The 27208-nt window shown below is 36.6% G+C and overlaps 3 protein-coding genes and 2 long non-coding RNA genes across 9 annotated transcripts; 4 read left to right on the plus strand and 1 right to left on the minus strand.

The window, feature by feature from the left end:
* The first annotated feature begins 1255 nt into the window (after positions 1-1255).
* Positions 1256-2377, plus strand: LOC106293271. Its single transcript, XR_001260429.1, has 2 exons — positions 1256-2000; positions 2160-2377. It is a non-coding gene; the product is annotated as an uncharacterized LOC106293271 (long non-coding RNA).
* A 10804-nt stretch (positions 2378-13181) lies between these two features.
* LOC106292752 (protein WVD2-like 1) lies at positions 13182-15631 on the plus strand. 2 transcript variants are annotated; one of them, XM_013728403.1, is made up of 6 exons: positions 13182-13285; positions 14036-14487; positions 14588-14664; positions 14755-14848; positions 14927-15121; positions 15218-15631. In XM_013728403.1, exons 1-6 carry the CDS (start codon positions 13282-13284, stop codon positions 15446-15448), a joined length of 1053 nt encoding a protein of 350 aa, XP_013583857.1. In that variant the 5' UTR covers positions 13182-13281; the 3' UTR covers positions 15449-15631. The 2 variants fall into 2 exon arrangements, with proteins under 2 accessions (XP_013583857.1, XP_013583858.1); XM_013728404.1 differs by having other exon boundaries at positions 14927-15109; positions 15218-15622.
* Positions 15632-16888: 1257 nt separating this feature from the next.
* On the plus strand, positions 16889-19358 carry LOC106295096. 3 transcript variants are annotated; one of them, XM_013730881.1, is made up of 7 exons: positions 16889-17299; positions 17472-17622; positions 17795-17967; positions 18051-18093; positions 18194-18275; positions 18356-18775; positions 19182-19358. In XM_013730881.1, the coding sequence occupies exons 1-7, from the start codon at positions 17085-17087 to the stop codon at positions 19220-19222; spliced, it is 1125 nt and encodes a 374-aa protein (XP_013586335.1). In that variant the 5' UTR covers positions 16889-17084; the 3' UTR covers positions 19223-19358. The 3 variants fall into 3 exon arrangements, with proteins under 3 accessions (XP_013586335.1, XP_013586336.1, XP_013586337.1); XM_013730882.1 differs by having other exon boundaries at positions 18356-18779; positions 19182-19305; XM_013730883.1 differs by lacking the exon at positions 19182-19358 and having other exon boundaries at positions 16946-17299; positions 17791-17990; positions 18027-18093; positions 18356-18783.
* LOC106295094 (chloroplastic group IIA intron splicing facilitator CRS1, chloroplastic) lies at positions 18942-22982 on the minus strand. The gene is given in 10 exon segments (XM_013730880.1): positions 18942-19196; positions 19198-19377; positions 19456-19554; positions 19654-19713; positions 19792-20084; positions 20156-20312; positions 20387-20746; positions 21054-21184; positions 21254-21716; positions 21801-22982. Coding segments are annotated over 10 exon segments (2616 nt in total). The 5' UTR covers positions 22626-22982; the 3' UTR covers positions 18942-19148.
* Positions 22983-24810: 1828 nt separating this feature from the next.
* LOC106343964 lies at positions 24811-26603 on the plus strand. Of its 2 annotated transcripts, XR_001270073.1 has the most exons (3): positions 24813-25750; positions 25857-25961; positions 26260-26603. It is a non-coding gene; the product is annotated as an uncharacterized LOC106343964 (long non-coding RNA). The 2 variants fall into 2 exon arrangements; XR_001270072.1 differs by having other exon boundaries at positions 24811-25961.
* The last annotated feature ends 605 nt before the right edge of the window (positions 26604-27208 follow it).

Raw genomic sequence — 27208 nt, forward strand, 5'->3', positions numbered from 1 at the left:
AATAATAATAATAATAATAATAATAATAAAATAATAATAATAATAAAAGGGGATAAAGGTCAAAAAGAAGTGATCAGGACTTGGTGGCTGCAACCATTAAGACTTGAATCATGGAAGCCTGTCCAAAAATCTCAGTCAATTAAAAAAATAAAATGATACCCTTGAAATAAAGGGAGACATTGACTGAGTGGAGCGAGAAGAAAGGGAAGAAATGAGCAAGAAAAGACCAGTCGCGCAATGAAAAACCTGAACGAGTAAGAATCCATGTGTCTTTTGATCGATACCCCCATGATGAGACCACACCTTAAATCTAAAAGAGGTCGGCAGTGGAAACTTTGGATACTTCTTATAAGTTGTGGGCTGAAAATGGTCGAGGATAAGGTTGGGGTCGAATTACGTGGAGTCCCTTCTAAATGTTGGTGCTAACTGATGTGGTTTAATACCAAAGAATGGTGAACATGGTTGTTTGCAGGTTGACTGGTGTATGTCTTTGCTTGAGGACAAGCAAATATTCATGTCTGGGGGAATTGATGTGTCTAGGTTTTTGGTACTTGTTTATATATTTTTATTATATTTTTCTCGATTATTTGTAGTTTTTCGTTCGTGTTTCAGGTATATAGGTGATTGAGCGCGTTAGGAACCATTGGCATGTGCATACTGGAATTTCAAGGGATTTTCATATCCATCTGAAGGGGTTAGAGCGCAAAACGAACGACAGATCGAACCGAGACGCGAAGAATTTTTATTGAAAACCCCATCGATCGATGGAAGATTTCTGGGAGTTTTTTTTAAATGCATCGATCGATGCGTTAAAGCCCATAAACCCATTGATCGATGCATCCTCGATGTGTCCAGCTTCACCCACTTCCTCCACTTCACCTACTGCATCCACTCGTCTTTCATGATGAAATTGGAGCCTTGTCGAAAAAGGAGGGTCCTTGGCCGATTATAAATAAGGAGGACGAGCTCCAAAAGAAAACACAACACCTTAGAGATCAAAACTTGAGAGAAAATAGATTTGTGAGTGTTTTTTCTAGTTTGAAACTTTGTTTGAGTTTGAAGTTTGTAGAAGAAGAAGAGAATCTCTTTCTCTTCCCCGAGAAGCTTTTCTAAACCTCTTGTTTTCTTTATTTCTATAATAATCTCAATTATGTATTGTGTTTTTGGTTCCATGTGTGAGTAATCTACTAATTAGGCTAGGGTGATTCAGAGGAACTCATGATTTAGGTTTTCTTTTTGTTTGCACCGTTATCGAAGATCGAATCGAATGATCTTGTGTGGTACTTCTTCTCTCGTATGAATCCACGAAGAAGAGGCCAAGGAGGACTACACGTTCTGGGTTTTGGAAAGTTACGATAGGAAAATCAAGGATAAGGGAACACTGGATCTGCTCTTTCCGAGAGAAAGTTCACCGGTTCGGGTGAGACTCTTCATCTTGCTCCTCCTGTAACCTCTCTCTTCCGCCATCACTCATCACTGTGCTACACAGGTCTCGCCGAACTTTATACTGTCCAATCCTCCTCCCCCTCTCGGCCGTCACTCCTCACTTCCTCGCCTCACCGTCAGATCTGCCGTCACATCCGTTCGGTCATTTAATCCTTTTCCAAGTCTTAGAAACACCAAAGTCTTTGTCTTTGCTCTGTTCTTGGCTAAAGTTTGGTTTTTTCCCTGTTCTTGTTCACCTTTATGCTCTATGTTACAATTTAAAGTCTTTACTTGCCTATAGTTTATGTATTTACTCCGTTTCTTCTCTGTTTTGGTCATGAAGAACACTTGACTAAAGTTTTTATCTTGACTAAAGTACGGTGCTTTGATTGTTACGACAGCAGAGAGGGAGCGTGGAAGTTGGAACCATGATGAATGCATTTTTGGGGGTTGATACACTTAAGCGATGAAGAGAGTTGTAGTCTGCTCTAATAAATTGATTTTGTTTGATACTCAAGATAATATATTGATATGGTATCAGTTGAACTCGAGAAGCAAAGCTATTGTGACCAAAGGTTTGGCTTTTAAAAACTTTTAGTTGTAGGGGAAGTTCAGAGCTTGAGATGTCTCGTTTTCGAAAATTGATTTGTGGTTCTTGTCGTCTCGTTATAGGACTTACACTTCGAAATCGATTCTGGGTTAAGTCTCTGACTGTTTTTTCATGTCTGTTGCAGATGAATGAATCCATCTTAAAGGCTGCTAGGTATTTGATTCAGTAGGAATGGTGTAGAGCTGTTGGTTCCTATATACACACACACGCTGAGATTATGTTAAGGAGAGGTGGCAATGAAGAGTATGCTTGGAATAAGTTTACTGGCTTATTATTTATCAGATCTCTGTATCAAACTACCGTTATAATCATGTCAAATATATATTTGTTGGTTTTAGTCGATTTGGTTTTGATTTTATTACCATTGTTTCTGTGTTGCTCTATTCGTAAAACTACACTGCATAATTGCCATAATTTTTATGAAAATGACTATTGTAACTACTTTTTACGTATACAAAAAAAGAGTTTAAAGTTTAAATTTATGATTTACGGTTTAGCTTTAGGGTTTCGGTATAGAATTCAAAATTCTTATCTTTTCACACTATAACTTCAAATCATAAATTTAAACTCAAAATTTAGTTTTCTCAAAACTTAATCTCAAAACTTAAATTCTAAACTCCAAACACTATACCTAACTCCTAAATCATAAACAGTAAACCCTTAACTTTGTAAAAGTTATATATAAGTCTAATTTATGGAATATAAAAGTTATATAACTTCAAACCACGTACAATACTTCAATCTTAAACTTTGACTCAAAATTTAATCATTTTTTAAATCTAATATCAAATTTTAAATTTAACCCTCAAACACTAAATCTTAAATCTACACCCTAAATATAATATCCTAAACTCCAAACTTACACACTACATACAAAGTCATAAATGTAATCTTTTCAAATAATATAATTACTAAACTAAAACCTATTGAAATTAAATCATAATCATAAGTCCAAATATAACAATTGTTTCTATATACAAATATTAAAAATCATTTTGTTTTTTAAGTCAAAATAAGATCATATATATATTTAAAAATAAGCAAGAAGGGTGGATTGTGGCGTGTAGAAAAGAAATAATAAGAAAGGTGAATTGTTGCTAGCCAATAAAATAAGAAGACGAGGATTGCTAAATATTTTAATCTGAACCGTTGATAGAAGTTGATCTAACGATCCAGATCTCATTCGTATCTCTTTGTTCCTTTTTCCCCTCTTTCTCCAGATCTAACGATCCAGATCTTGTGACAAAAAAAAAACAATCCAGATCTAACTCATCTCCTCTTTCTTCTCCGCTGGTGTAAGGCTGGTCTCTTCTCCGGTTCAGTCTCTTCTCTGCTCCTCCGCAGTCTAGACTCCTCTCTGTTGCTCTGCAGTCGTGGCTCCTTTCTGTTCCTCTACATTCGGCATAGAAGATCTTTCCCTTGGCGGCAAACGATAACCGCGGTTCCATAGAAAACAATGTTGAATCGTTTCTTGAAGACAGAGAGATGACGTTGACGTGGTTGTCATGAGAAGAGGTGGTGGTCGTGAATCCGACTGGTAACTCTCTATCTCTCTCTTTCTCTCTCTCTCTGAATCTGATATTTTTGTTCTTGGTAAAGGTGGTGGTCGTGACAGAGCTTGTGGTCATGACCATAGAAGACGTTCGTGAGCAAATGTGGTGGTCATGACATTTGCCGAGGTGTTCGATTAAGTGAGAGTCCTGTTGTTGTTCTCTGTTAGTGTTTAAAGTTTATGTGGTTTTGAAGTTTTTTTTTGGTGCTAGTGAATGCTTTGTCGTGTTTCTAACGAATCTGAGATCGAGGAGTCGAGAATTATAAAGGAATTGCATCTCAGGTTTTGGTTTCTTTAAGATATATGTCCATTGAGTATCCCTTTTTCTGCTTGCTGTTGGTTTTGATAAAGAATGTGTTTTTCTTGTTGTTTCCAGGTCAGTGAAAGAGCTCAAGATCGACTCCTGAAACGTATAACATGATGAAGCAGCTGGCACTTTAGTGGTGGTGGTGGTGGTGGAGCCGAGCAAGAAGAAGAAGAAGAAGAAGAAGAAGAAGAAGAAGAAGAAGAAGAAGAAGAAGAAGAAGAAGAAGAAGAAGAAGAAGAAGAAGAAGAAGAAGAAGAAGAAGAAGAAGAAGAAGAAGAAGAAGAAGAAGAAGAAGAAGAAGAAGAAGAAGAAGAAGAAGAAGAAGAAGAAGAAGAAGAAGAAGAAGAAGAAGAAGAAGAAGAAGAAGAAGAAGAAGAAGAAGAAGAAGAAGAAGAAGAAGAAGAAGAAGAAGAAGAAGAAGAAGAAGAAGAAGAATAGAAAGGCGGAGTAGAAGATGACGACGGCGTAGATTAGTTTTAGGTTCAATTAGGTTTTAGTTTAATCTGTTCTAATTAGTTTTTGGTTTAATGTGTTTTGGTTTATTTAATCTTTTAATTCTGGTTTAGCTTTACATTTATTTGTAATCTAATTTTAATTAATAAATAAAATTTATCTTTTGGTTACAAATTAATTTTTGATTTAATTCTAAATTACGTTATTTTTAATTAATTAATTATAATTATTTTATTTTCAATTATAACATTACATCTTTGTCATTATCAAAATATTTCACAGCACTAAAAAAAGGCTATACAAAATTATATAATAGCACAAATCATATGCTAGAAAAAACTATCATATAGCTGATGATCAAAGCTATAATATATTTACTTATAATAGCACATGAAAATACGTTATGATAGAGGAGGGGTCTATTATAGCTGCGGCTGTCAGAGCGTTTACAAAAACGCTACGAAAGCGAAAGGCGGAGTAGAAGATGACGACGGCGTAGATTAGTTTTAGGTTCAATTAGGTTTTAGTTTAATCTGTTCTAATTAGTTTTTGGTTTAATGTGTTTTGGTTTATTTAATCTTTAGCGAGTATATGAAAGGGATCTATGATAGCTGCTGACTATGACAACGGTATCTACACCAGCTTGGCTCTGAAGTTTTTCTCTATTGTTCGAGAAGCTAGCTCCTTCTCGGTGAACCATTCCACTCACAATCTTTCATTGTCTTTAGTCGATGTGGATCTTCTAGTGGAAGATGACTCAGCCTATATGTGTAAAATTCCAAAAAAGGTTTACATTTCACTGATAATAGTCATAAGGCCAATAGTAACTACTGTTTTCATTCACGGACATTCTCATTACAAAATTAAGGAATTTTTTATTCTGTTTTTCAAATACTATGAAATATTTTATCGCAACATCCTCAATTTATTTTCAATTCAAATATTTTTTTTCTTATTTTAGGAAACATTAATTCTTTTATGACACAAACCTGGATAATGTAGTATTTAAATTTATACTAGTACAAGAAAATGACACTAGAAGCATCTCTCTAAAAATAAATATTTCCTATTGAATGTCATCCTTTGGCTCATAAATTTCCAGAGCCAACAAGGTCTGATTTCATTTCCTTTCGTTTCTCCTCTATGTTCTTCATATGCGGATATAAGGATTTTTTTGGAACAGTTTGATGTGGCGGATCTAGAGTCCTCTGTCGTCTCGCTTTTTCCACGTAAAAGTGGTTACATGTCATCTCTTCCAGCTCGCGAACGCCAAGGGTGTTTAGATTGGTGTGTTTGTCGGTGTAGGGGAGGCAGTGAACTGTTTGGTGGTGTGTAGCAGCGAGGAGCTTGAACTGCTAGATTCATGATCAAGATTTGCATTTTTAGGGGATAGCGAGTATATGAAGGGGATCTATGACAGCTGCTGACTATGACAACGGTTTCTACACCAGCTTGGCTCTAAAGTTTTTCTCTATTGTTCGAGAAGCTAGCTCCTTCCCGGTGAACAATTCCACTCACAATATTTCATTGTCTTTAGTCTATGTGGATCCTCTAGTGGTGATGGTGTTTGCGTGTTTTTGTGTCATGTTTGGCTGTATCCTTCTTTTCTTTCGTTATCTTTCGTGGTTCGACTTGGGTTTTCACATTGGTTCGCATGTTTTATAGAGGCGTTACTCTTGAGCAGACAGCTAGGATTTGTTGGAACTTTTTGACATTAGATTTTTTGTGAGTCGGCTATTTTCGTATTTTCTTCACTTTCTAACCCATTTGAGGATGGCATTTGAACCTTTTTTTTTTATTATATCATTTATTCATTTTATGCATCTTTATTGTAGTAAAAACTCAAAAAAGAACTAATTAAGAAAAGCTTTTAAGAAAAAATTTGGCTAAAGATTTTCAATTTTTTTTTGGCAACAAATGGCTATTCTATTACTCAATCTTGAGGTGGTCTGGGTAACCAGACCGGAATAGAACAACCAATTAAACAAAGAAATCTATGAAAAGAACGAGCATTCCTAGCTAGCGAATCATCAATTTTATTTTGCGTCCTTGGGAAGTGGCTGATCTTGAAGTCCAGAAAACACATCTGGGGAATTTGAATAACCTCTCGCTCAGTTGAGAAGTTTGGCCAAGCTTGTGGGTCTGTTATCATTGCAATCAGGTCCTTGCAATATGTCTCAAATCTCTGACAGGTCAAATGTTATAGTATGCTCTCCATTGCCCATCTTAGCGCTTCCAGTTCCGAGTGTAATGCTGTCTCACGCCTCCTTAAGTTTCGGGTCTCCATAAGTTGGATCTTTCCCATGCTATCCTTCCAAACCGATCCAATTCCATTGAACTGATCTGTGGAGGTCCATGAACCATCCACCATACAAATATTTTCCAAGCTTAAGGCTTGTGTTTCTTCAACAATTTGTGCTTGTGGAGTAGCAGGTATAGTATCCTTTGCATTGTACCAAGTCTGACACTCATTCTCTACATACCTGACTACCTCCAACGGGTGCATGTCTATATCTCTGAATAGCTTATCATTCCTAGCCTTCCAAATGTACTAGATTATCCAAGGATAAGTGTCTCTATCATCTTCTGGATCCATAATACTATTATTCCTCTGAAAAAGATAGTCCATATTGGCGTAGATACTCGAGATAGGAAAAGTTTGAGAGCTTGACGGTGTTGATGATAATGCCATAATGCCCATGCTTGTAAGGTCGGTGGGCATTCGTAAATCGCATGAGTAACAATTTCTTCTGGCTCTCCATATCTTGGGCAGTAGTTATCACATCGTATATTACGGCGTACCAGATTTCTTGTGACTGCTACCTGCCCTGAGATTAATTGCCAAATAAGATGACAATTTTTTTGAGGTGCATTCACTTTCCAAGCAAAGGCTTGAAGTTTGGTTATACTGGGCTCTAGAACTTATTTTTCCCCGTCATTTGTCAGTATATTTGTAGCTACCCAATATCCAGACTTGACTATATATTGACCATTTTTGGTGTAGCTCCAGCAAAAGGTATTCCGTCGATGAGTATGGATTATGGCCAAACTTTGAATCATCGGTATGTCCTCTTGATCTACATACTGTTCTATTAGTCGGATTCAAAATTTATAAGACTACTGACGATCATTTTTGGATGTAATACTAGGCTCCTGGGGAGAGCACTACAAGGGAAGTGGATAAAGATATCTTAAGAAGATAGCGTTTTGTACTTGAATGCTATCGTTGACATAATCCTAACTTTACGATAGCGTTTGTATGTGAATGCTATTAAAAAGGGTATATATAACATCATTGATAAGTTTAAACGCTATATTTAGTTTAGGCGGAAAAATAATCTCACTTTTCCGCTAAGCACTTAGTGAAAAAAGAAGCGTTCAAATATTTTCATTGTCGCTCTTATTCTCATATAAAATCCAGAAAAAAAAAAGAATTTTTTCATTGGTCTATCCTCATTTACAAGGATTCTAATCTAAACCATTGAATACATTCAATCGAAAGAGGTTCAGATTTCTTATCATCTATCTCACCTCCTTCTACGTTATTCTCTTCTCTTCCAATTCTTTTTCTTCTCTCTCTCTCACAGATTTTGTTAGAAACGAAAGTAAATCTTGAAAAGTTTTCATCTTTCACAGATCTTTTTTTTTTGTCAACTGGGTATATATTAAACATGAACTATAACACAAAGTAGACCCAAAAGAAAGGCAATAAACCACTACAAAATAAGGCCCAAACAGAGGCAAATCATTAAGACCACGAGGCCTACTAGAAGCCCAGACCAAAAATGGTCGAAAGGGAAGCAGGTGAGGCGAATCGACACTCTTCCACGCGTTACCAAGTTAGCGTGTGAGGGACACGTGTCCACAGGTCAAGAAGCCACCGATCTTCGCCGACCGGAAAGTCACCGATAGAAGCTCTAACCGGCGTGTTCCACCGGAAACAGGAACCCGTTGTTAGAACCACCGCAGTCGACAAGAGGGAATTAACGCACCGTCGACAAAGAAGAACTTCAACGGAGATTCCAAAATCCCCGAAAGTCCATAAGCTGAAGGAAGCTCGACTGAGAACAGAGCCGCCAGATCCAAAAGCCACAAACACTGTCGATAAGAAACAGATCTTCACTTGTAAAAGAAATCCGATTGCATGCGTTCAATCACAAGAGGATTAAAAGCAGAAAGGATCGAAAACCCAGAAGCGAAGAACTATGAAGACGGAATCCGAGATAAACTCGAAACCAAGCCGGCCGAAACCACCGGAGAAGAAGGTGGCTCGCCAGAGTCGATTGCATGCGTTCAATCACAAGAGGATTAAAAGCAGAAAGGATCGAAAACCCAGAAGCGAAGAACTATGAAGACGGAATCCGAGATAAACTCGAAACCAAGCCGGCCGAAACCACCGGAGAAGAAGGTGGCTCGCCAGAGTCAAAAGCCGGCGATTTCTCAGAGACTACATCATGAGAAAGAATGAGCCCCATAGTCGAAAGCCGACCAACCATCCCTGACGAAGCTGACGGCTGTCGGAAAAGGTCCCGATGGACAGGAAGTCGATCGCCGTAACGAACCGGCGGTCAAACAAAGTCTCCGACTCTCATCTCAATCTCTCTGTGAAAGGTATGAAGGAGAGAACAGAGAGAGGAGAGAGAGTCCTCATCTCTCACAGATCTGACAACACTTGTATTTTTTTCTTTTCATTTTCAAAAGCACGAAAATGAAAAGAAAAAAATACATAAAGAAAAAAGAAAAGAAAAAACTAAAAAGCTCTAAATTCTCTCTAGACTCTTGACAGTGAAATCGCTCCGGTGGCCGGCGTGCATCTCGCCGCCGGCCATCTCCTTTGTTTTTTTGTTTTTTGCTTTGTATCATATTTTTGATCTATCGATCGAAATAATCTTCCGGTAGCGGACTTTCGTTTTCGCAAGGCGACTTTTTGTTATGTTTAGTAAAAGTTTTAACCTTCTCTTCTCCTCTGATCTTCAACAATGATTTCTGAGAAATCAGATATCATATATCCTCTGTGAATCAAAAAGTATCTCTCTCTCTCATCGTTGGAGTTTTCTTGGTTTTCTATTCAAAGAGGAATCAATCTCTGCCTCTGTGTTGATATTGCAAAGTATCCAATCTTTTCGGGTTAGCTTCGTGGATTTATGGCAGATTCAGAAGAGATGGAGCTTCCACTATATGGATGCGTTCTGTCAATAATCTGCTCCAAATCTACCGAAGATCTCGCTGTGCTTATCAACTTTGACAAATTGTGATGGGCCTTGTTGGATTCAAGAGAGTATAGGAGGAAGAGTGATCAAGTGGAATCTAGGGAGCTGAATCGATAACGATATTGGAAATCATCGTTTGGTATAGAGGTGGCTGTTTTCAAACCGGCGGTGAAGTTTTCCGGCGACCTAAATGTCTCCCGCTCATTATTCAACACGTGGAGAAACCCTTTGATGCCTGTAGAACACGTGGTGTTACATGTCTATACACGTGCTAATATATGATTCTGATCTTATCTTTTATGATGGACTGGGTTTTGGGTTTTAACTTATATGTAATGGTTTTTTTTTTATTTCCACTTGTAATCATCAGTCCGTTTGAGCAATGAAATGAAATTGAAGTTGACAAAAAAAAAATACAAGTGTTGTCAGATCTTAGTGTTTGTCTACTCGAAGCACCTAATTCTAGAAATCAACATAATAGAATACAACCCATTAAAATAGACCAAAAAAACTGTAAATACAGATTTGGGCCAATAGAATAAACCCAATTGATAAAACAGAGAGACCAAAGTGTAGCTTGAATCAGAGAACCAGTCAGAAGACATGTAAGAGGAGTGATCTACGGAAGAAGGCGAGAGATCTAGTGGGTGATGAAGATGATTACGGAGCCGCTAGAAACGGTAATGAAAATAGCCAGAATTTCATTATGAGGGAGGAACGGGTGGGTTTGAGTCTCGAGTAGCCTGAATCCGGTTACGGATAGTTCTGTCGAGGGAGGAAACAATCGTTGCTGCAGATTTGAATGACTGCATGTGTCAACTCAATGTTAAAGTTGCATGGCATCATCATAGGCAAAAGATCGATCCTAGAAATATTGTACGCTCTCAATAAAATTCCAAGTATTTGAATATTTTGTAAATGTTAACTGTGTTGTAGCATGTGCATTATCATTAGTATGTTTACATTGATTTTTTTTTCTGAACTTATCTACATTGATTTTGATTCTAATACTTTTTGAACCTTGATTATCACAATAGTAACTGATTTACTACATATACAACCTTTAACTTGACATTCTCGTTTCCAGTGCTCCTAACAAATTTGTCTTCGTACCGTGAGACAGATTTAAAATATTTATGCGGTTTGTCGAACATTTATGTTTCATTTGTGGTTTGGAAATTCTGATAGAAAATTCCCAATCAATAACAACATGTCAATACAAAGAACTATGATCAAACCGTTAAATTAATTATATTTAAATTAGCAGGGTAACAGGGAGGTTCCATATACATTTTCCAAACTAAAATATAATAGTTTCTGTAATTATTATTGTTTTTTTCTGTAACCTTCTTTAGGAATTATTATTATGGTTTGGCTATAGACAAATGGGACCGACCCACTTATTTGTTGGATAGTCTTTCTTTTACTCCACTCAGCGCATACCTCTATCACACACAGCTCAATCATCCCACGTCTTCTAATTAGTTTTCCTATATACCCTTGAAGATTGAGTTTGACCACTGCATACACGAGGGCTTATGAGGAATATATACATAATGAGATGCTTATCTTAGAATTAAATTAATAAACAAGGGTGGTGGGAAGGGTTTTTCAACAAGGGTTTAGGTGTGGGATAATCAAAATCAAAGAGAAAATAATAAGATTGGATGCAATGCCAATAAAGATGTTAGGTCTTTTCTATAATCACTTTATTTATTTTTTAATTTATGGATTGATTCCTTGCCAAGTCCAAAAGCACGTTTTGAAACATAAAATTATTCGTGTGGAAATGCTTTTTATTTTCATAACTGCTTAAATGATTCTTGTTGAGCAATGTTGTAATTCTGTTTTTTTGGTATGTTTGTAAACAGTTTATCATCAATTCATATATTTAAGAAGACAATTCTTAGTAAATATATACGAATAGTGATGTGTTTGTATAAAACAAAGATTTGTGAATAAACAAAATATAACAGGTGTACTTTGACTACTTGCACCAAAATACTATAGATGTTTGTAGCCGAACTCAAAAATGGAGGTTGGAAATAATAGTTTGATTTCTTGTCCCTTTGTGCTATCGTAATGATTGTCTGGTTATTTCAAAACTGTTCACATATATAAGAAGAAAGTTGCATAATTGCCGAAAATACTTTTTTTTTGTTGTAAAAGGGCATTAATTGCCGAAAATACTTACCCCACACTCCCTGAAAGTTATTCTGAACTAAATTACGATTAGAAACCAAATCGTTGTAGCTTAGTGACTTTGTTACGCGGATGTTGGTGTACTTATAAAATATGAATCAGTATTTACAGATACACATTTTTACTTCTCAAAATGTAAATGGATTTATGTTGTCTACTGACTCTAGGTTCATCTTAAAAACTCTGAAGTGATTGGTTGGATTTTATCTCTTTACTTTAACTTTATTTACTTTTAAATTACTGAACTTTACCAATCATGTTGTAGCTTTTATTTTTAATAGTTAAAATCTAAATCAAGTTTCTATAAACTTTTACCAATTATGCTTTAGTTTTATTTTTAAAGGTACATCAAAAAAATTAATGCAAAATTGTTTTTAATGTATTTTATGTAAAAAACCTAAAGCTTTCTTTTATAGGTGGTAGAATCTGTGAAATAAAAAACTATCTATAATATCAAATAAATTAGATAATCATAATTAAAAACATCTATAAATATTTAATTCAATTTTGAGTGTTGTAAAAATTATTGAAATATTTTAAATAAAATATATATTATTTATATATCACATTTTAAATAACAATAAACTTTGAGAATTTATAAAAAAAAATATTAATATAAATTATTTAATTGATAAAAAAGTAATTATTTTATATATACATCATAGATTTCACATATTTTATTTTAAAATATCTACAGCCTATAATTTACAACTACAACAAATTTAATTATAGCAAAAGTCTCTGGAAAAAAATCTACAATAACAACTTTACAGCTACAACCAATTTACCTACAGCTAAACTTTTACAGCTAAATTTTTAGAGCCACAGTCCAACCAATCACCGTTTACGAAAAAGGTAACTGGCGTAATATGTTAAATTAACTGATATCAATTTATGGATGTATAATTATCATAAAAATATTTTAGAAGTAATATAATATTTTTTGAATTTATGTATATTAATAATATGATATTTTCTTTATAAAAACATTTTTTGTAAATAAATGATAAAAACATAAATACACAATATATAAATACTATAATATAATTTATTAGCTTCTGTATGTTCTATAGTGTGTGGCTTATAAATTGATTCCATATTAGTCATTTCACAACAAATTCAATATTCTGTATTGCTGGAGTTTTGGTAATGAAAATAGTTCAACAATCATCCAAAGATGCAAACCATCAACACGAATATTTGTGTTTTATTTACCAACCAACATTACTTAAGATAAATAAAAACACTTTCCTTTTCCTTCAAATTATTTGTGAGGTAGTCTATAAAAATTAATATCTAGTAAACCCCAAGCTTTTTTATGTTTAAAAAACAAATGTTAATAGTGGAGCACTAAGAGACGGTGTCAAGTAACGGCGTTAGCACCGACGGGAAAGGAGGTGGTATAAAATGCACACCAACAACATAAATTGCATAGTATTCATCATTCTCAGAAGTCACAAACAAACACACACAAGAGAGATAAAAGAGCAGTTACAAGATTCTCTCGCCTGTCACGAGAACAATGGGTGAGCAATACAATCTTTTACTTCGATTTCATCTATGTCTTCCTTATTTGTTGATTGAGATTGATGATCATAGTTTCATAGAGGTCACTTCCTCATCTGAGATATATATTTTTTGATTCTTGACATTTTCAAGATTTTTTTTGGAAAAATCGCTCTGAAATGAAGGCAACTTAGGTTCTTAGCTGCATGTTCATTTTTATTTAAATGCAGGAATCATCGGCTTGTTTAACAACTAATATTTGAGTTTCTTATTGTTATATTTGGTTTTCATGTTTAATGTTTTGCTTAATTAAAACTTAGTTTGAAAATATTGACAATGAAAGTCCCAAAGTTTATGTTTGGTCCAAGCCATGATGAACAAAGCATCTTCTCTTCGTTGATCTTTTCTTGACTATGAAAAGGAGTTTGGCCGTGCCCGTGTGTACAGTTTAATTTATCTTTTAGGGAAATTGAAAGTTTATTGATTATTGTTATTATATTTGTATGCTTGTAGTTGATAATGCTTTAGAATACTATATTGTTTTCCTTCAAAACAAAAGCTGTATTCGTCTTTGAGGTCCCACGTTTGGTTAGCCTAATGTTTTTTAAGAGAATAATTTAGATGGTTAGTTGAATTCTTGGTCATCATTTGTAGCTAAGCATACTTTAGTTATTATACTATATAACCAAAATTGAGTTGTATTTTGTCTGTGATTTTAAGCAGCTATATTGAACCATATTAGATACTTTATCTTTTTGGTCTTGTGACAGATATCTGTATGGACAAGGAGCCAGATGGTGTGGTGGTCTATGCTAATAATGGTGATTCCTGTAACCCAATCCAAGAAAATGTTTCTGTACTGCCTCCCTTAGATATAGTACCAAGCGATGAAGACAATGGAAATACAGAGCTTCTATCTACAGAAGAGAGCATAGAAGTAAAAGAATACGATGTTAAGGAGTGTACTAATGAGATTCCAGTTGCTAAGCCATTGGAAGATGGCAATATGGAGATAGCTACCTTGAGAAAAGACGCTAAGTCGGTAAACAAGTCTGTTTTGCATGCAAAACATGTTTCTAAACCAGGTCGTGGGAGTAATAAAATAAGGAACACTGTTCCACAGCCATTTGCTTTAGCTACTGCAAAGCGTGCTTCATCTGCTACCCGTGAGTCTCATGAAGTAGCAGATATGTACAGTAAAATACAAAAGCAGGTTATAAAGGTCAGAATTTTATGTTATTATAAGCCTATATATACTCTCTTGAATTCACAGTTTCTTTTCTAGCTTAGCCATAATGACTATGGACTTATTGCGACTGTAGGTACCAAGGAAACCATTGCAGCCAAAGAACAAGAAGCTCTCTGATGAGGAAGAAGATTCTTGCTCTGTTGCTTCTTAGTATGTTTTTTTTTTAATCGCGATTAGTTTCTTTTTAACTTACTATTGCCTAAAACGTTTCTATACTGAACATGTGATTATTGTTGAAAGTGCCACGTCAGCTGCAAAGTCTGCTAAATCAAGAACCATTGTCACTGCAGCTCCTTCGTTTCGATCCACCGAGCGTGCAGAGAAGAGGAAGGAGGTAGACATAATATTCCATTTTTCTGTTTTCTTATAATACATTTTGCATTGGCTTTAAAAGTTGATTGGTGTTCTTTAGTTCTATACAAAACTAGAAGAGAAACACCAAGCCATGGAGGCAGAGAAAACGCAGAGCGAAGCAAGGAACAAGGAAGAGAAAGATGCAGCATTGAGGCAATTAAGAAAGAGTTTGATGTTCAAAGCAAACCCAATGCCTAACTTCTACCATGAAGGGCCTCCTCCAAAGGTTGAACTTAAGAAGGTAACACACAAGGTTGTCTACAACATTCAGAAAAAATAGACGTTACCATTAAACTTTTAAAACCCTTTTCGAGTTGTTAACTAATAATACTCATTATGATTGTTACAGCCTCCTCCAACTCGAGCAAAGTCGCCAAAACTAGGGCGTAGAAACACAAAAGAAGGGAACAGATCCAAAGGAGTTTCGAGGCGCCATGAAACTCGAAAGACTTTAATAGTGATCGCTAAAGAAGACAATGATGATGCAACCACACAGAAATCTGACCAGATAAACCAGTTTGCTGCTGAGGAAGTGAACCAAAATTTGAAACCGGAACCGGAGACTGCTTTTGCTTGCTAAACAGTCTTTTGGTAACAAGGAACTGAGAGTTGTGTTGTTTCTGTTGTGAGAATGTGTGGGATGGTTTGTGTTTTTTAAATTATTTTAACTTATGATTTGAAATGTACATGTGTGTAATTTAATGTTATTTATGTTGTGTTTAATTATGAATGTGTACGCATAAAAGCATGAATCTTTCCTGTTGAGCTTTTTAGACGCTTCCTGTTAAGTTAACGTATCGAAAACCCATAGTATTTCAATAATTTTATTATATATAAGGTAAGTTGTTTGATCAAAGCTCTCATTATTGGTGAGAAGTTGGTGGATGAAATGAACTGGTTATTCCTTTTTAATCATTGTTTTGTTGTTTAAGTATCTTATCAACATGTTGCAACTTGCAACTTACAACTAAAAAAAAAAAATTGCAACTTTATATATCAGGTTATTTAAAATTCATTCAAAAAAAAAAAAGCTATACAAAGCAAAAGGTCCTAACGAGATAAGAATGAGGACAATTTACATCATTATCTTAGTCTAAATAGGAATTAGTAGGAGTTATCCTAATCCATATCTCATTAGCTTGCAACTCTGGAAAATAGATTAAAAGACATTGAAAGTGCAAAAACAGATTTGAGTGCATGGCCGAATAAAGAGAAGTGCTCTTTTGTCTTTCAGAGGATTGACCCGAGTTGTAATAGGGGTAGTTGGGTCGTAACTTTTTCTTGCACAATCGAGGTTTCATAAAGGACTGGATCTGATTAATGGGCCTAAGTAAAAGAGATTCGTGAATGATATGTGGCGCAGCGGATGGTGGCTGAGTGAGGCACTATATCTAACACTGACAAAAACATGTTGCAGCAAATCGGTTACAGTCATTGTCCAAATTATATCTCCACGTGTTGCGATTCTGAATAACCTCATGTTCACGTGAACCTCACTTTCTCATCTTCTAATTTCTCACCCTCTCATTTTATTGTTGTTTCAACTTCGAAATATTGCCGTCAAACTTTTTGCGAGGTAAAACTGTTTTTGTTTTCTGAAAAAGAAACATTTGTTTACTCATTTTTCTTCTTCTCTAGGGGAAACTTATCCACTATTTAAGGTATCATATAGAAAACAAATCTTGTATATATATGTACCACATATTAATAGATGTGATAAATAATACTTTTGTTCAAACATACTTGAAATGGCTACGTGTTTGTTATGCCATTTTAACTTGACAAAAAAAAAGTGAACCACACAGCCTGTTAGTTATCCACTGTGGATTAAACGAAAAGTTATCCTTATCCAAAGGGAAGAACACGCGCCTATATTGACGCGTGAGAGACTTGTTGTATAATGTATCAGTAACGAAACGAGAAAGCCATGTCAACGCCAGTGTGCTGTTCCTATCACTACTACCTACATACAAATCTCTCTATCACCCGCCAACGTCTTTTCGATACAGCAAACGCATTTATTAATTTCTCTTTCTCTGTAATCAGCGAAAAAATAATTAATTTATAATAAATAGGCGGAAACATTAAAATTACCTTCGTCGAATCTCTTTCCCGTCAATTGGTTCTTCGATGGACGAATCATCTTATCGCAACCTCACGGACTTACTCAGGAGAAGCTCTGTTACAGAGACATCTTGCTATGCTCAGTTCCTATCATGATCGGGCTTTTGATTGGGTGGTCTTGGCGTCCGAGGTGGACCGGTTTGGTTTATCTAGGTCTCCGTTTTCTCTGCACTGTTCCGCCCGGTTTCGGAGCTCGCCGTGTTTGGCTTGCTTTCACCGCTCTCTCAGTGTGTCGCACTTTATGGTCAAGGCTCGGTTCGAGTGACAAGAAATCGGAAGAGAGTGGTGAAACAGAAGCAATCTCAAGGTTAAGTCTCCATGAAGAAATCAATTATGTTCTTTGAGTTATGCTTTTGTTAGGGAAAGTTATAAGCTTTTGATGTGTCTCTTGAGATTGATTTTATTATACAGTTAATTGTAGATGGTCAGATAATTGATTTGTTCTTTTTTTTTTTTTTTTGGTGCTTATGGATTTGCAGAGTTAGTGATACAGAAGATACAGAGAAAGAGCAGGATCTAGAGCATTTGCTGCATCTGCTTGAAGCTGAAAATGCTAATATGGAATGGCAATCTATGATGGATAAGTCTACTCCCAATGTGAGCTACCAGGCCTGGCGACATGAGCCTCAGGTTATTTATTGATCTTTGGTTCCACAGTTTTGTGAATATGCTTGAAGAAAGCTGCTGCATATTCACTTTCATTAAGCTTTTTCACATTTTACCTGATAACTGATACTATTTTTTTAGCAGTTCATAGATTCTTTTAGTTCCTGAAAGGCAATGAATGTTGTTCGACAGTCAGGTCCTGTTGTGTATCGTAGTCGGACTGTTTTTGAGGACGCAACTCCAGAAACTGTTAGGGATTTCTTCTGGGACGATGAGTTTCGACCTAAATGGGATCCTATGCTTGCTTACTTCAAAACTTTGGAAGAAGATCCTAATACAGGAACAACTATTGTTCACTGGATTAAAAAGGTATTTTTGTGCTTTTCTTTTTTGTAAATATATTTGTTCCTCCTCTCGTCCATGAAGAGCTGTTGTATATACATCATTGGTAGGAGAATATGGGAATCTGAAAAGAAGTATTATGCTGTGACTAAGGTAACATCTCTTGCTTTTGCTTCCCCCTCATTTAGATTAAATTGTCTCAACTAGTTTGGAATAGCAGAACACATGTTTGATATACTGTACGTTTGTGTAGGGAGTACCGTATCCAGCTCTACCAAAGCGTGATAAACCCAGGCGAGTTGAGATTTATTTCTCAAGCTGGATTATCAAAGCGGGTAAGTTGGTTTTACAAACTGCAAGTTTCCATTACGTATTTTTGTCAGGTTTTAATTAAGCGGAATGCTTTAAAATGCAGTTGAATCTCGAAAAGGAGATGGACAACTGTCAGCTTGTGAAGTCTCTCTTGTCCACTGCGAAGACATGGGAATCCCAAAAGACGTAGCAAAGTTAGGAGTCCGTCATGGCATGTGGGGAGCCGTCAAAAAGCTAAACTCCGGGTTAAGGTCTTACCAAACCGCTAGAAAAGCAGGGGCGGCTCTGTCACTGAGCGCGCAAATTGCAAGAATCACTACAAAACTGAACATGGATGTGGCTGAAACATCGAGGGTAGATGAAGAAGAGAGAGGGCGAGACATGGAGAAGGCAAGGAGACGAAAGGATCAGTTCAGTGTAGATTGGAAGTTGATCGTTGTAGGAGGAGTTGCACTGGCGTGTGGGCTTCATTCAAGTGCTATTGGCAAGGCCTTAATGTTTGGAGCTGCGCAGAGACTTGCTCGTAGGTGAAATCATTGTCGTCGATTCATATTATGATGTGTTTCCATGGAGAATTCTTTAGCCAGCACAGAAAAAAACAATTTAGTTATATGCATTCATGGGTTGCAAAGAAAAATAATTTAGTTATATGCATTCATTTATGGGTAATGTGTTTTCTTCCAACTACATGAGAAGAGCATATCTATCGTTGCAGGCATAGTAAAGAGTGTAATCTGAACAAACCAGCTGAAACTTGGTCAAAAGCACATCATGTAATAACGGGTTTAAGACTATGGAACTTATTGGACATAGCCAACCTTGTTATCAACCCGAGACAACCTTTTACACATCTGTGGACAACTATTTAGCTCTCAATTTTATTTCTTTTTTGTTTTTCAGCGCTGATATTCAATGTTTTGATGCTGCAGACGAACTTTCTTGCCTATGTACATCTTCTGATTTGGTTTGAAGATCCTCTGCGTATGGTACAAAATCATCACCAAATCTTGTTTCCGATTCATCTGAATCCCAATCCTCATCGTCTATTTCAGAAACTTCTCCTTCTGCCAGAATAGCAGCTTCTTCTCCTTCTCCATATGTCTCTGAATATGCATCCACTTCTTCCTACAAGCCAGAATAGCACCAAGCCATGTGAGACCTTAATATACACAATCTTATGATGATGAAAACCAGAATACGCACGTCTGTTTCTTCTGTCTCCTCATCGCTAGAAGCATAAGCCACATCAAGCTTATTATATAACTCTTCATCTCCGTTGTCTGCTATCTTCTCCATTTGTTCCTGATAAATTGGTTGCAAAGACTTGTGTTAGTCTACCATTACATAACAAATTGCATTCTTTTGTTCAATCAATGAATGATAAAAGGGTAGAGCCATTACAAGTTCCGCTCTCAGCTGTTCTGCTCCTGCATGCATTGCCGAAATGTGTTTTATAAGTCCCTGTTGAAATGCAAACAGAACAAAGATTAGCTGACGTTCCAAATAAGAAGGCAAATGATGCATCTTCTGTCAAGGAACCTCGCGTCTTTGGAGTTCAATGGAACGTGCCAAAGCCTTCCTCTTTGTCAAAAGGTTCTTCGGTCTCAACATGGGCGGACGCTTATAGTCCTTTCCTCTATAAACAATAATGGCATATCCTTTAGAGACCTTGTCTATAGAAACCAAGATACCGCCACTCTCGGCTTCAAGTGCTAATGCCACTTTCTTTACACCCTCAAAAGTTTTAGCCTTCACGATTACTTTGACCAGTTCTCGGTATTTCCAGTGCAGGTGCATGTTCTCCACCGTACCATCAAACACTCCTCGCCTACCTGAAGCAACAGTTTCAAGTAAGTGTCCTAGAATATATGGAAAAGACATTCATCTGTTATTGATGATTTACCTAGAAGTAAGAAAGCTTTCATCTTCAAACCGAGCTTGCGGAACATGAACCTCTCTTCATCAGTTATGCTTTCTGGGTCTGCTCTCTGCTCTGCTGGCTGTAGACATTCTTCCACCTTAGCCAAACCACGTTCAGCTTTCAAGAGCTTTCTCTCAGCCTAAAAGCGAAAGAAAACAATCTAATTAGTTCAAGGAACCACTCTTCAACACATGCTAAGTTTAGAGAACTCACAAAAGCAAGTTTCTTTTCCAGCTTCCTGACGAGTTTCTCATGCCTCAGTTTCTCAACCTCGTGTTTCACTTCTTCTGCATGATGACCATCGTCCAGATTCTTTCCCCACTTACCCGTCGCGTCAAGAGTTTCACCAAGGGTACCAGCAGAAACAAGTTTATTACTAGGTTCTGTACTTGGCACAATCAGCGCCAACGATGATCCTCTTAAACGTGCCTCTTCTTCTTCGTCTTGTAAACTCCTTACAAACTTCTCTTGCTCCACCAATGCCTCGGCTACTTCTCGTGACAAAAAGTTCTTCCCTCTGTAGAAAACCAAGTAGTCTTTGTTCCTTGAGAGCAGTATCCCTCCTGTCAATTTCTGCAGTTACTTACCAACAACATGATATCAAATATTCAGCTTCAACTGTATATAAAAGACAAGAAGAGGAGCATAAATGTTGAGAACAGAACGAGCGATGCTTAGAATTAGAACTAGAAGAAATATCATAGAATAGACATTCTATATCATGACCAAATCAATTCAAACTTTTTCTTAATTCTCTTCTCAGTTTCCAGCAAACTCTTCTCGAAAAGGATTACATGCCATAACATTACTTGTACAAGTCTAAATACACAAAGTATTTTTCCATAATAACGAGTTAAGCAGCAGAGATGGTTGTCATTACCTTGAGCTCTTCAGCCATTCTCTCACTAGTGGTCAGTTGTACACCGCGTTTAATGGCAATCTTTGCAAGCATACTCTTTTCCCATAACGTAACCATTGCTGTCGCCAAGCCTTGGAGCTGCCTACTTCGACCTAGAAATCAAAAGGAAACTCCAACTCTTGAAAAGATTCTATCAGACTCCTCAAAATATAGAAACTTACCTAAAGCAAAGTGTGGAGGGAGAAATCTAGCAAGTCTTCTCAAAGCTGTTGCCTCCTTTGGTCCAAGAGATGATCTAACTCCATAAGGAAGTATCCTAAAAGGAGGTTCGTAACCAGGAACGGCGCCTGGAAGCAAATCAGCATCTATAGGTAATGGATGATCTCCAGTCCAGTCCTTGAACCTAGGACCAAGACCATCTAACAGTTCTTCAATTTCATCTTCGTATTCTACTTCTGGTTCCTGGTCTTTCTTTTCCACACTAGTTGTTTCCTCGTCTCGCTGAGGAAGAAGCACTTCTTCATCTCTACTTTCCACCACACTTGTAGTTGCAGGTAAGGAAGAAGGTGACTTCTCCTCTTTTTTCTGCTTATTCCATTTTCCTGCTGGAAGCTCATAACTAACACCTCTGTACAACGAGATGGAAGTCCCTGACCTCCAAATCACCAAACCACCAGTCTTTCTCTGCAACAGAGAGAGAGAGAACAAAAGAACATTTAAACAAAGATTCACAGCCTACATTTCTTAAGGAGCATATAAGAGCAAAACCTCTAATGTCTCATGCATCTTCCTCATGTTAAGCGCGCTTGCTCCTTCAATCTTCAACCTCACAATCTCAGAGCTCTTCCACTTCTCCTTAACCGCATCCACCACCACCTGAGTAACACCTGCTCCTCTAATCTTCATCTTGCTCGCCGTCCTAAACGTCAGATTCCTCAACCTCCTCAGCTCAGACTCCGGAAGAGTCATTTCCGCAAGAGAGTATCTACTCTCCTTCTTGGCAATCCACTCAGACTCCAACTCTTTCCTCTTCTCAGCACTTATCTTCTCCCAAGGAAACCCAACTTCTCCAAGCACTGACTCGTCACTGAACCCACCTCTTGTGTCCGGTAACATCCCTTCTTCAATGTAGAATATATCCTCCACTGACCCTTTCTCAATCCTTCTCTCTTGCTCAATCTCCTTACTATCATCACCTTCCATGTATCCGTACTTTCTCAACTTCTCCACGATTTTCTCCATTGTAACGCCATCACCATCTCTACTAACGGAATCACCACTCGTAAATCGACCTTCTTTTCTGTAATTTACAACTATCTTCGGAGGCTTAGGTTGATTCCGTTTCTGAGTTATGTTCCAATTCTCTAACCACTCAGCGTTACTACTACTCTTTACTTTGCTCACCAGAGAAAGGCTAAACCTTTTCGATTGAGTTTGATCACCAGAGGCGATAATCGCGTTACGGGTCGGTGTTAGAATCGAAAAACTGTTGTACCTCAAGAAACGGAAGCAGAAGGAGCTTTGGAACGAGTGTACAAGCTTCGTCTTCGTGAGAATGGTTGGGCAAAACTGGCGACTGGGTTTAATCGCCATCGCTGAGGTTAAATGTACGCGAGAGTGATGGTTTCAATCACAGAGAAATGTTTAAGCTTTAGCGGATTCATTGCCGCCGCTAAGCCATGGCTATCTGATTATCCATGGCGGGCAAAAGGATTGGAGATGGGAGACAATCTTAAAGGGTTGTTTGGATACAAGTCTTTCGTTAAACCTAGCCCTCACTCAGAGGAGATCGATCGGCTTATCTTAAAAGAAAGTCTGGCTAAAATGAGCCTCAGTTCGGAAACGGCGCCGGTTCCGTCACCACGACCAAACCAGAAAAATTTCCTAATTTTTTTGGGAAAATGGCCTTTTTTCATTTTCTTAAGAACAACCAGGAACTAGAAATAGAAAGCTAGGTAGTAAATATGAAATGGCGTTCTTTGTATCAAGAAAATAAACAAAGCTCTAAAAGAAGTAAACTACGCCTTACATAATATGGGCCCATGAGTTTTGGTTAGGCTTTTGGGTCTGTTAATGTACCAGGCTTTCAAATTCTATGGCTCATTCTGTCAGTCGGTCATTTCAAGAGTTCGAATTTAGTTTTAAAAAAAAAAAAAACAGAATTCAGACGCCGATAGCCTTTTTTTCTTCTTAAATGTCCGTAGCTATGCTATTACAATTATGAAAAATATTAAGTACGATTTTACTGCCTACAAGTCTGTTACTTTATTTTACAGTTGACAATTCTATTACTTTATAAGAATTCATGTTTGACTATGCTACTTCAAAATAGTCTTATGCAATCCATGTTCGATACACCTTGTACTATATTGAATATTTCATGTAACATTTTTTTCTATAATCAGCATAATTTGCATTTTTGGAGGCTTTTTTTTTTGAACGACATTTTTGGAGGCTTGATTTTCAGATTTCATGGTGTAGAAGCATTAATGAACCATTAGTCAAATCATTGGATTAAGGGAGCTTCCAAACGTGATGTGGATAAATTCATGGAGGTCAAAAGAGCTCATTTCTAGACATTTAAAGTCAGAATTTGAAAATTCACTTATTTGACTATTTCTAAATGAAACAATATTTTTGTTAAATTCAAATGAACATTTCAGATTTTTTCCGAATGATTTTTTCAATACTACTAAACATGCAATACCTATAAGCATTTTCATATTTATTGTTTGTGTAGTTTGGTTCTTTTATTATGTTTATACATTTTACGGTTAGTATTGTATCAGAAATTTATTAGTAAGACATATGGCGTTGTATTAGTTTTTTTTTCTCTCTTTTTTTACAAAAAATGAAAGGGTGTGAATTTACGAACAAATTCTCATAAAATTAAGAATATAGCATTGATTTTGACATAATTAAATCCATAACAATTTTGACAGTTTTTATCTTTTATTACCCATTTTATTTTCAAGTTTCCAGTGAGAGAGAGAGAAAATAATATCGTCGACGATTAAGAAGATCTATGGATCGAACAAGATAAAAGTTACAGTATTGAAAGTTAAATCATGCATATAAAATGACAACACTTAACTAATTACCACATACCGAAGTTCTATTTCTTAAACAGAAGATGGAAGAACAACGATGCAGGCGACAAACAATGATGAAGACAAAATAAGCAGGCGACAAACAATGATGAAGACAAAATAAAAAGTTTATTTTTCATGTAGAATACATAGTATAGATTCTCTACAAATAGATGTTCTATTTCATTTACATACATAAGTAATAAAGTTGAACATTATTTTTGTAAAGTTAATTAATAGAAACTCCATAAATATTATAATCATAAACCTTACCTCAAATTCTAATCTAATTCAACTTTCTAAATACCAAGTAATATTAACACGAAAATAAAAGAACAGAAAAGAAAAGAAAGAAGAAATGTAACTAGTAGAGAAGAAAGAGAAAAAATATAATATACAAAAAATATCATTTTGACTTTTTGGCTAGTTTGTGAATTTTTTTTTTGAACAACAAACTAGTTTGTGAATTATAACAAAGTTTTTGGTGGTTACTGGATCCAATTTACCGAAATGAGAAATCTACTTTCAGAAAAGAAAAGAAAAACTAATCTTCTTTATATACAAAGGAAACCTTGAATCACTCCTAGTGGATCCAGCTCGGATGCCACGTCGTCAATTCATGCAAGGAGAACGTGACACCTGTCCTCTCTCATTCAACGCTGCTTTTCATTAACTGTTTTACTTAATATTTTTGGACTTTGTGTGTTGGGCTTTACGATTCTTTATGCTGGTCGAACTAAAGCGACAAAACTCATATCGTCTTCCTTGGTTTCAGAAGAAGTTTAGGGTTCATCCTCTTCTTCCCGTGAACTTCTTCAACTTCAGCATCCCACTCTGGTCCATCGATTTTTTTTTGGTTTTTACAATGGAACTAAACTTTGGATTAAGGACCCTATCAATTTGGGTGAGGGTTGATCCAGGGTTACCCGAACCATAAAATCTTCCAGATCTCAATCTCCGTTATGGACCAATTACCTATCATGACGAAGTCAGCAGAATCTCATCATCAAAAGCCAAGGAGCATCACAAAGTCATCAGCTAGCTTCCGAGTCACAGTCTGCTGCGACAGATCTCGATCAGCTGCAATCGACGTGTTCATCCTAATCGCCCTTATTATAACTTATGAGTTCTTGATCATTCCTTAAAATAAATTCATCACCGTTAAAGCCGTTTTTAACAATTCCGCTGCGGGATGATTTCACTAGAATGGATTGGTACGGAAACAAAATTTTAAGTTTTGTGTTCTTCCTTTTTCCCTCTTTCCCTCTGTTTTATGTGTTCTCTACAGCCGTTTGTGTTGTGGTAAAGGGCTCGGCGGAAAGTGTTTATATGAGAAGAAATGCTGCATATCAAGCTATCAAGAGATAAAACAATGTACTGTTAGTGGACGAGACTGTAGCTCACCGTCAACGTCCCCCGTCTCACCACTTACCTCTGCTGATTCGGTTTAGTGATTCAACCGAATTTGAAGAGACGAGTGAGCTACTTGGACTGGCTAACACGAACACTCACTTTCCTATTGTAGAAGACATGATTTGGTTTAAAAGCTGGTGTAGAAGAAAATTTAGGATGAGTAGTTAACTCCTGTGTTACAGCCTTTTGTTTTTCTTTTTCAAGTTGCAACCAAAGGTATGCCATCTGGATTTTTTTTCCTTTTTCCAAATTGTAACAGAATCTATCGTTTCTTTCATTTGAGATTTGATATATTGTTTGCAATTAATTACTGTTTCTTCAGCAGCTACCAAAGCCTTGGATATATGCAAAACTGCGAAAGCCAGAGATATATGTCATCTTCCGGTAACTGAATAGCTCAAAAAGTGTGAATCTTTACGTTGTGAAGGTGAGTCCTATGGGGTCTGAACAATTTGAATTTCAGGTGGAGATTGAGGTGTTTGATTCTCAGATAACGTAGAAAATAGAGAATGTGATTTTAGGAGCTCTTATATGGTGGATGTGCTCTATTAATCCTTTCTCCTTTTTGCTATTTTCCTTGGTCTTTTTGAGCTGAAAGAAAACCAGTAGTACTAAGATCTTACCTCAAATCAAGCTATCAAATTCTCCAATGCCTCTACTAAAAAACTTTGGATTATGCTCGCATATATCAAGTTCCTCGAGTTTAAACCATCTGTGAATTTCAGGTGCTGCACTTCTCTTTGCTTCTCATTTGTGTCCTCTACAGTTTCCATTTTCAGTAGCTGAATCTGCCAATACACATTTACAAGATGAGCTAATGGGTTTTACAAAGCAACACACGAGAGAGATAGCATTAAACGTGATCAAGCTGCGAAGGAAACAATAAAAGCATCACAATCACACCTTCTTCACCTTAAGAAGACAATAATAGACGTTTTCTTTTTGCCATCATCATTCCCTTTTGTCCGGATACAAAGATGTTTGGTGGGACAAAAATACTTTGTATCACCTAATAATATATGTTGTATAATGTATACACTGTTATAAAAAGAACTGGAATTTTATTGTATCGCGGGAATTTAAATAAGGGCAAAATTTATACCCGTAGAATTTATAACACTGATAGAGAGTGTTTATTATTAGAGAGAAGAGAAGTTGAGGTATGCTCTTCTAAACGATCGAAATCGATCGTTTATATAGAGAAGAAATTCACTGTGCAAATAATGGAGCGGGTCCCACATCTTTATATTTTCAACAATTGCGGTGGCTGCTGCTTTTTTCTTTGACTTTCGTAACACTCCCCCTTGGGGGCCGGTGTCACTATCCGCTCTCGCTTAACGTCTTTGTTGCCTCGTTAAAAACCTTTCCAGGAAAACCCAATGGGAAAAACCATAGTAAGGTAAAAAGAGTACAACTACGTAAGCTCCCCCTCGAATGAACAGTCATAGATCCTTCTGATGGCGCATCCCAATGTTATGGATGTGTTTTCTGAATACCGAGGTAGGGAGTGATTTTGTGAAGAGGTCGGCTGCATTGTCGCATGATCGAACATATCTTACTTCAATCTCTTTATTCTTCTCGAGCTCTTGAGTGTATGAGAAGAACTTCGGATGAATATGCTTCGTTCTATCGCTTTTGATATATCCGTCCTTTGTTTGAGCAACACATGCTGCA

The sequence above is a fragment of the Brassica oleracea genome, chromosome C5, assembly GCF_000695525.1.
Source record: "Brassica oleracea var. oleracea cultivar TO1000 chromosome C5, BOL, whole genome shotgun sequence".
NCBI lineage: Eukaryota > Viridiplantae > Streptophyta > Magnoliopsida > Brassicales > Brassicaceae > Brassica > Brassica oleracea.

What these genes read in the sequence shown, in the direction of transcription:
- LOC106292752 (XM_013728403.1), top strand. An exon ending in TACAAAAGCAGGTTATAAAG is followed by an intron (nt 14,488 to 14,587) that starts GTCAGAATTTTA and finishes TTGCGACTGTAG; the next exon opens with GTACCAAGGAAACCATTGCA. An exon ending in TTAAGAAGGTAACACACAAG is followed by an intron (nt 15,122 to 15,217) that starts GTTGTCTACAAC and finishes TGATTGTTACAG; the next exon opens with CCTCCTCCAACTCGAGCAAA.
- LOC106295096 (XM_013730883.1), top strand. Translation starts at nt 17,085, where the DNA reads ATGATCGGGCTTTTGATTGGGTGGTCTTGGCGTCCGAGGTGGACCGGT. An exon ending in CCTGGCGACATGAGCCTCAG is followed by an intron (nt 17,623 to 17,790) that starts GTTATTTATTGA and finishes GTTGTTCGACAG; the next exon opens with TCAGGTCCTGTTGTGTATCG. An exon ending in TTTTTGTGCTTTTCTTTTTT is followed by an intron (nt 17,991 to 18,026) that starts GTAAATATATTT and finishes GTCCATGAAGAG; the next exon opens with CTGTTGTATATACATCATTG.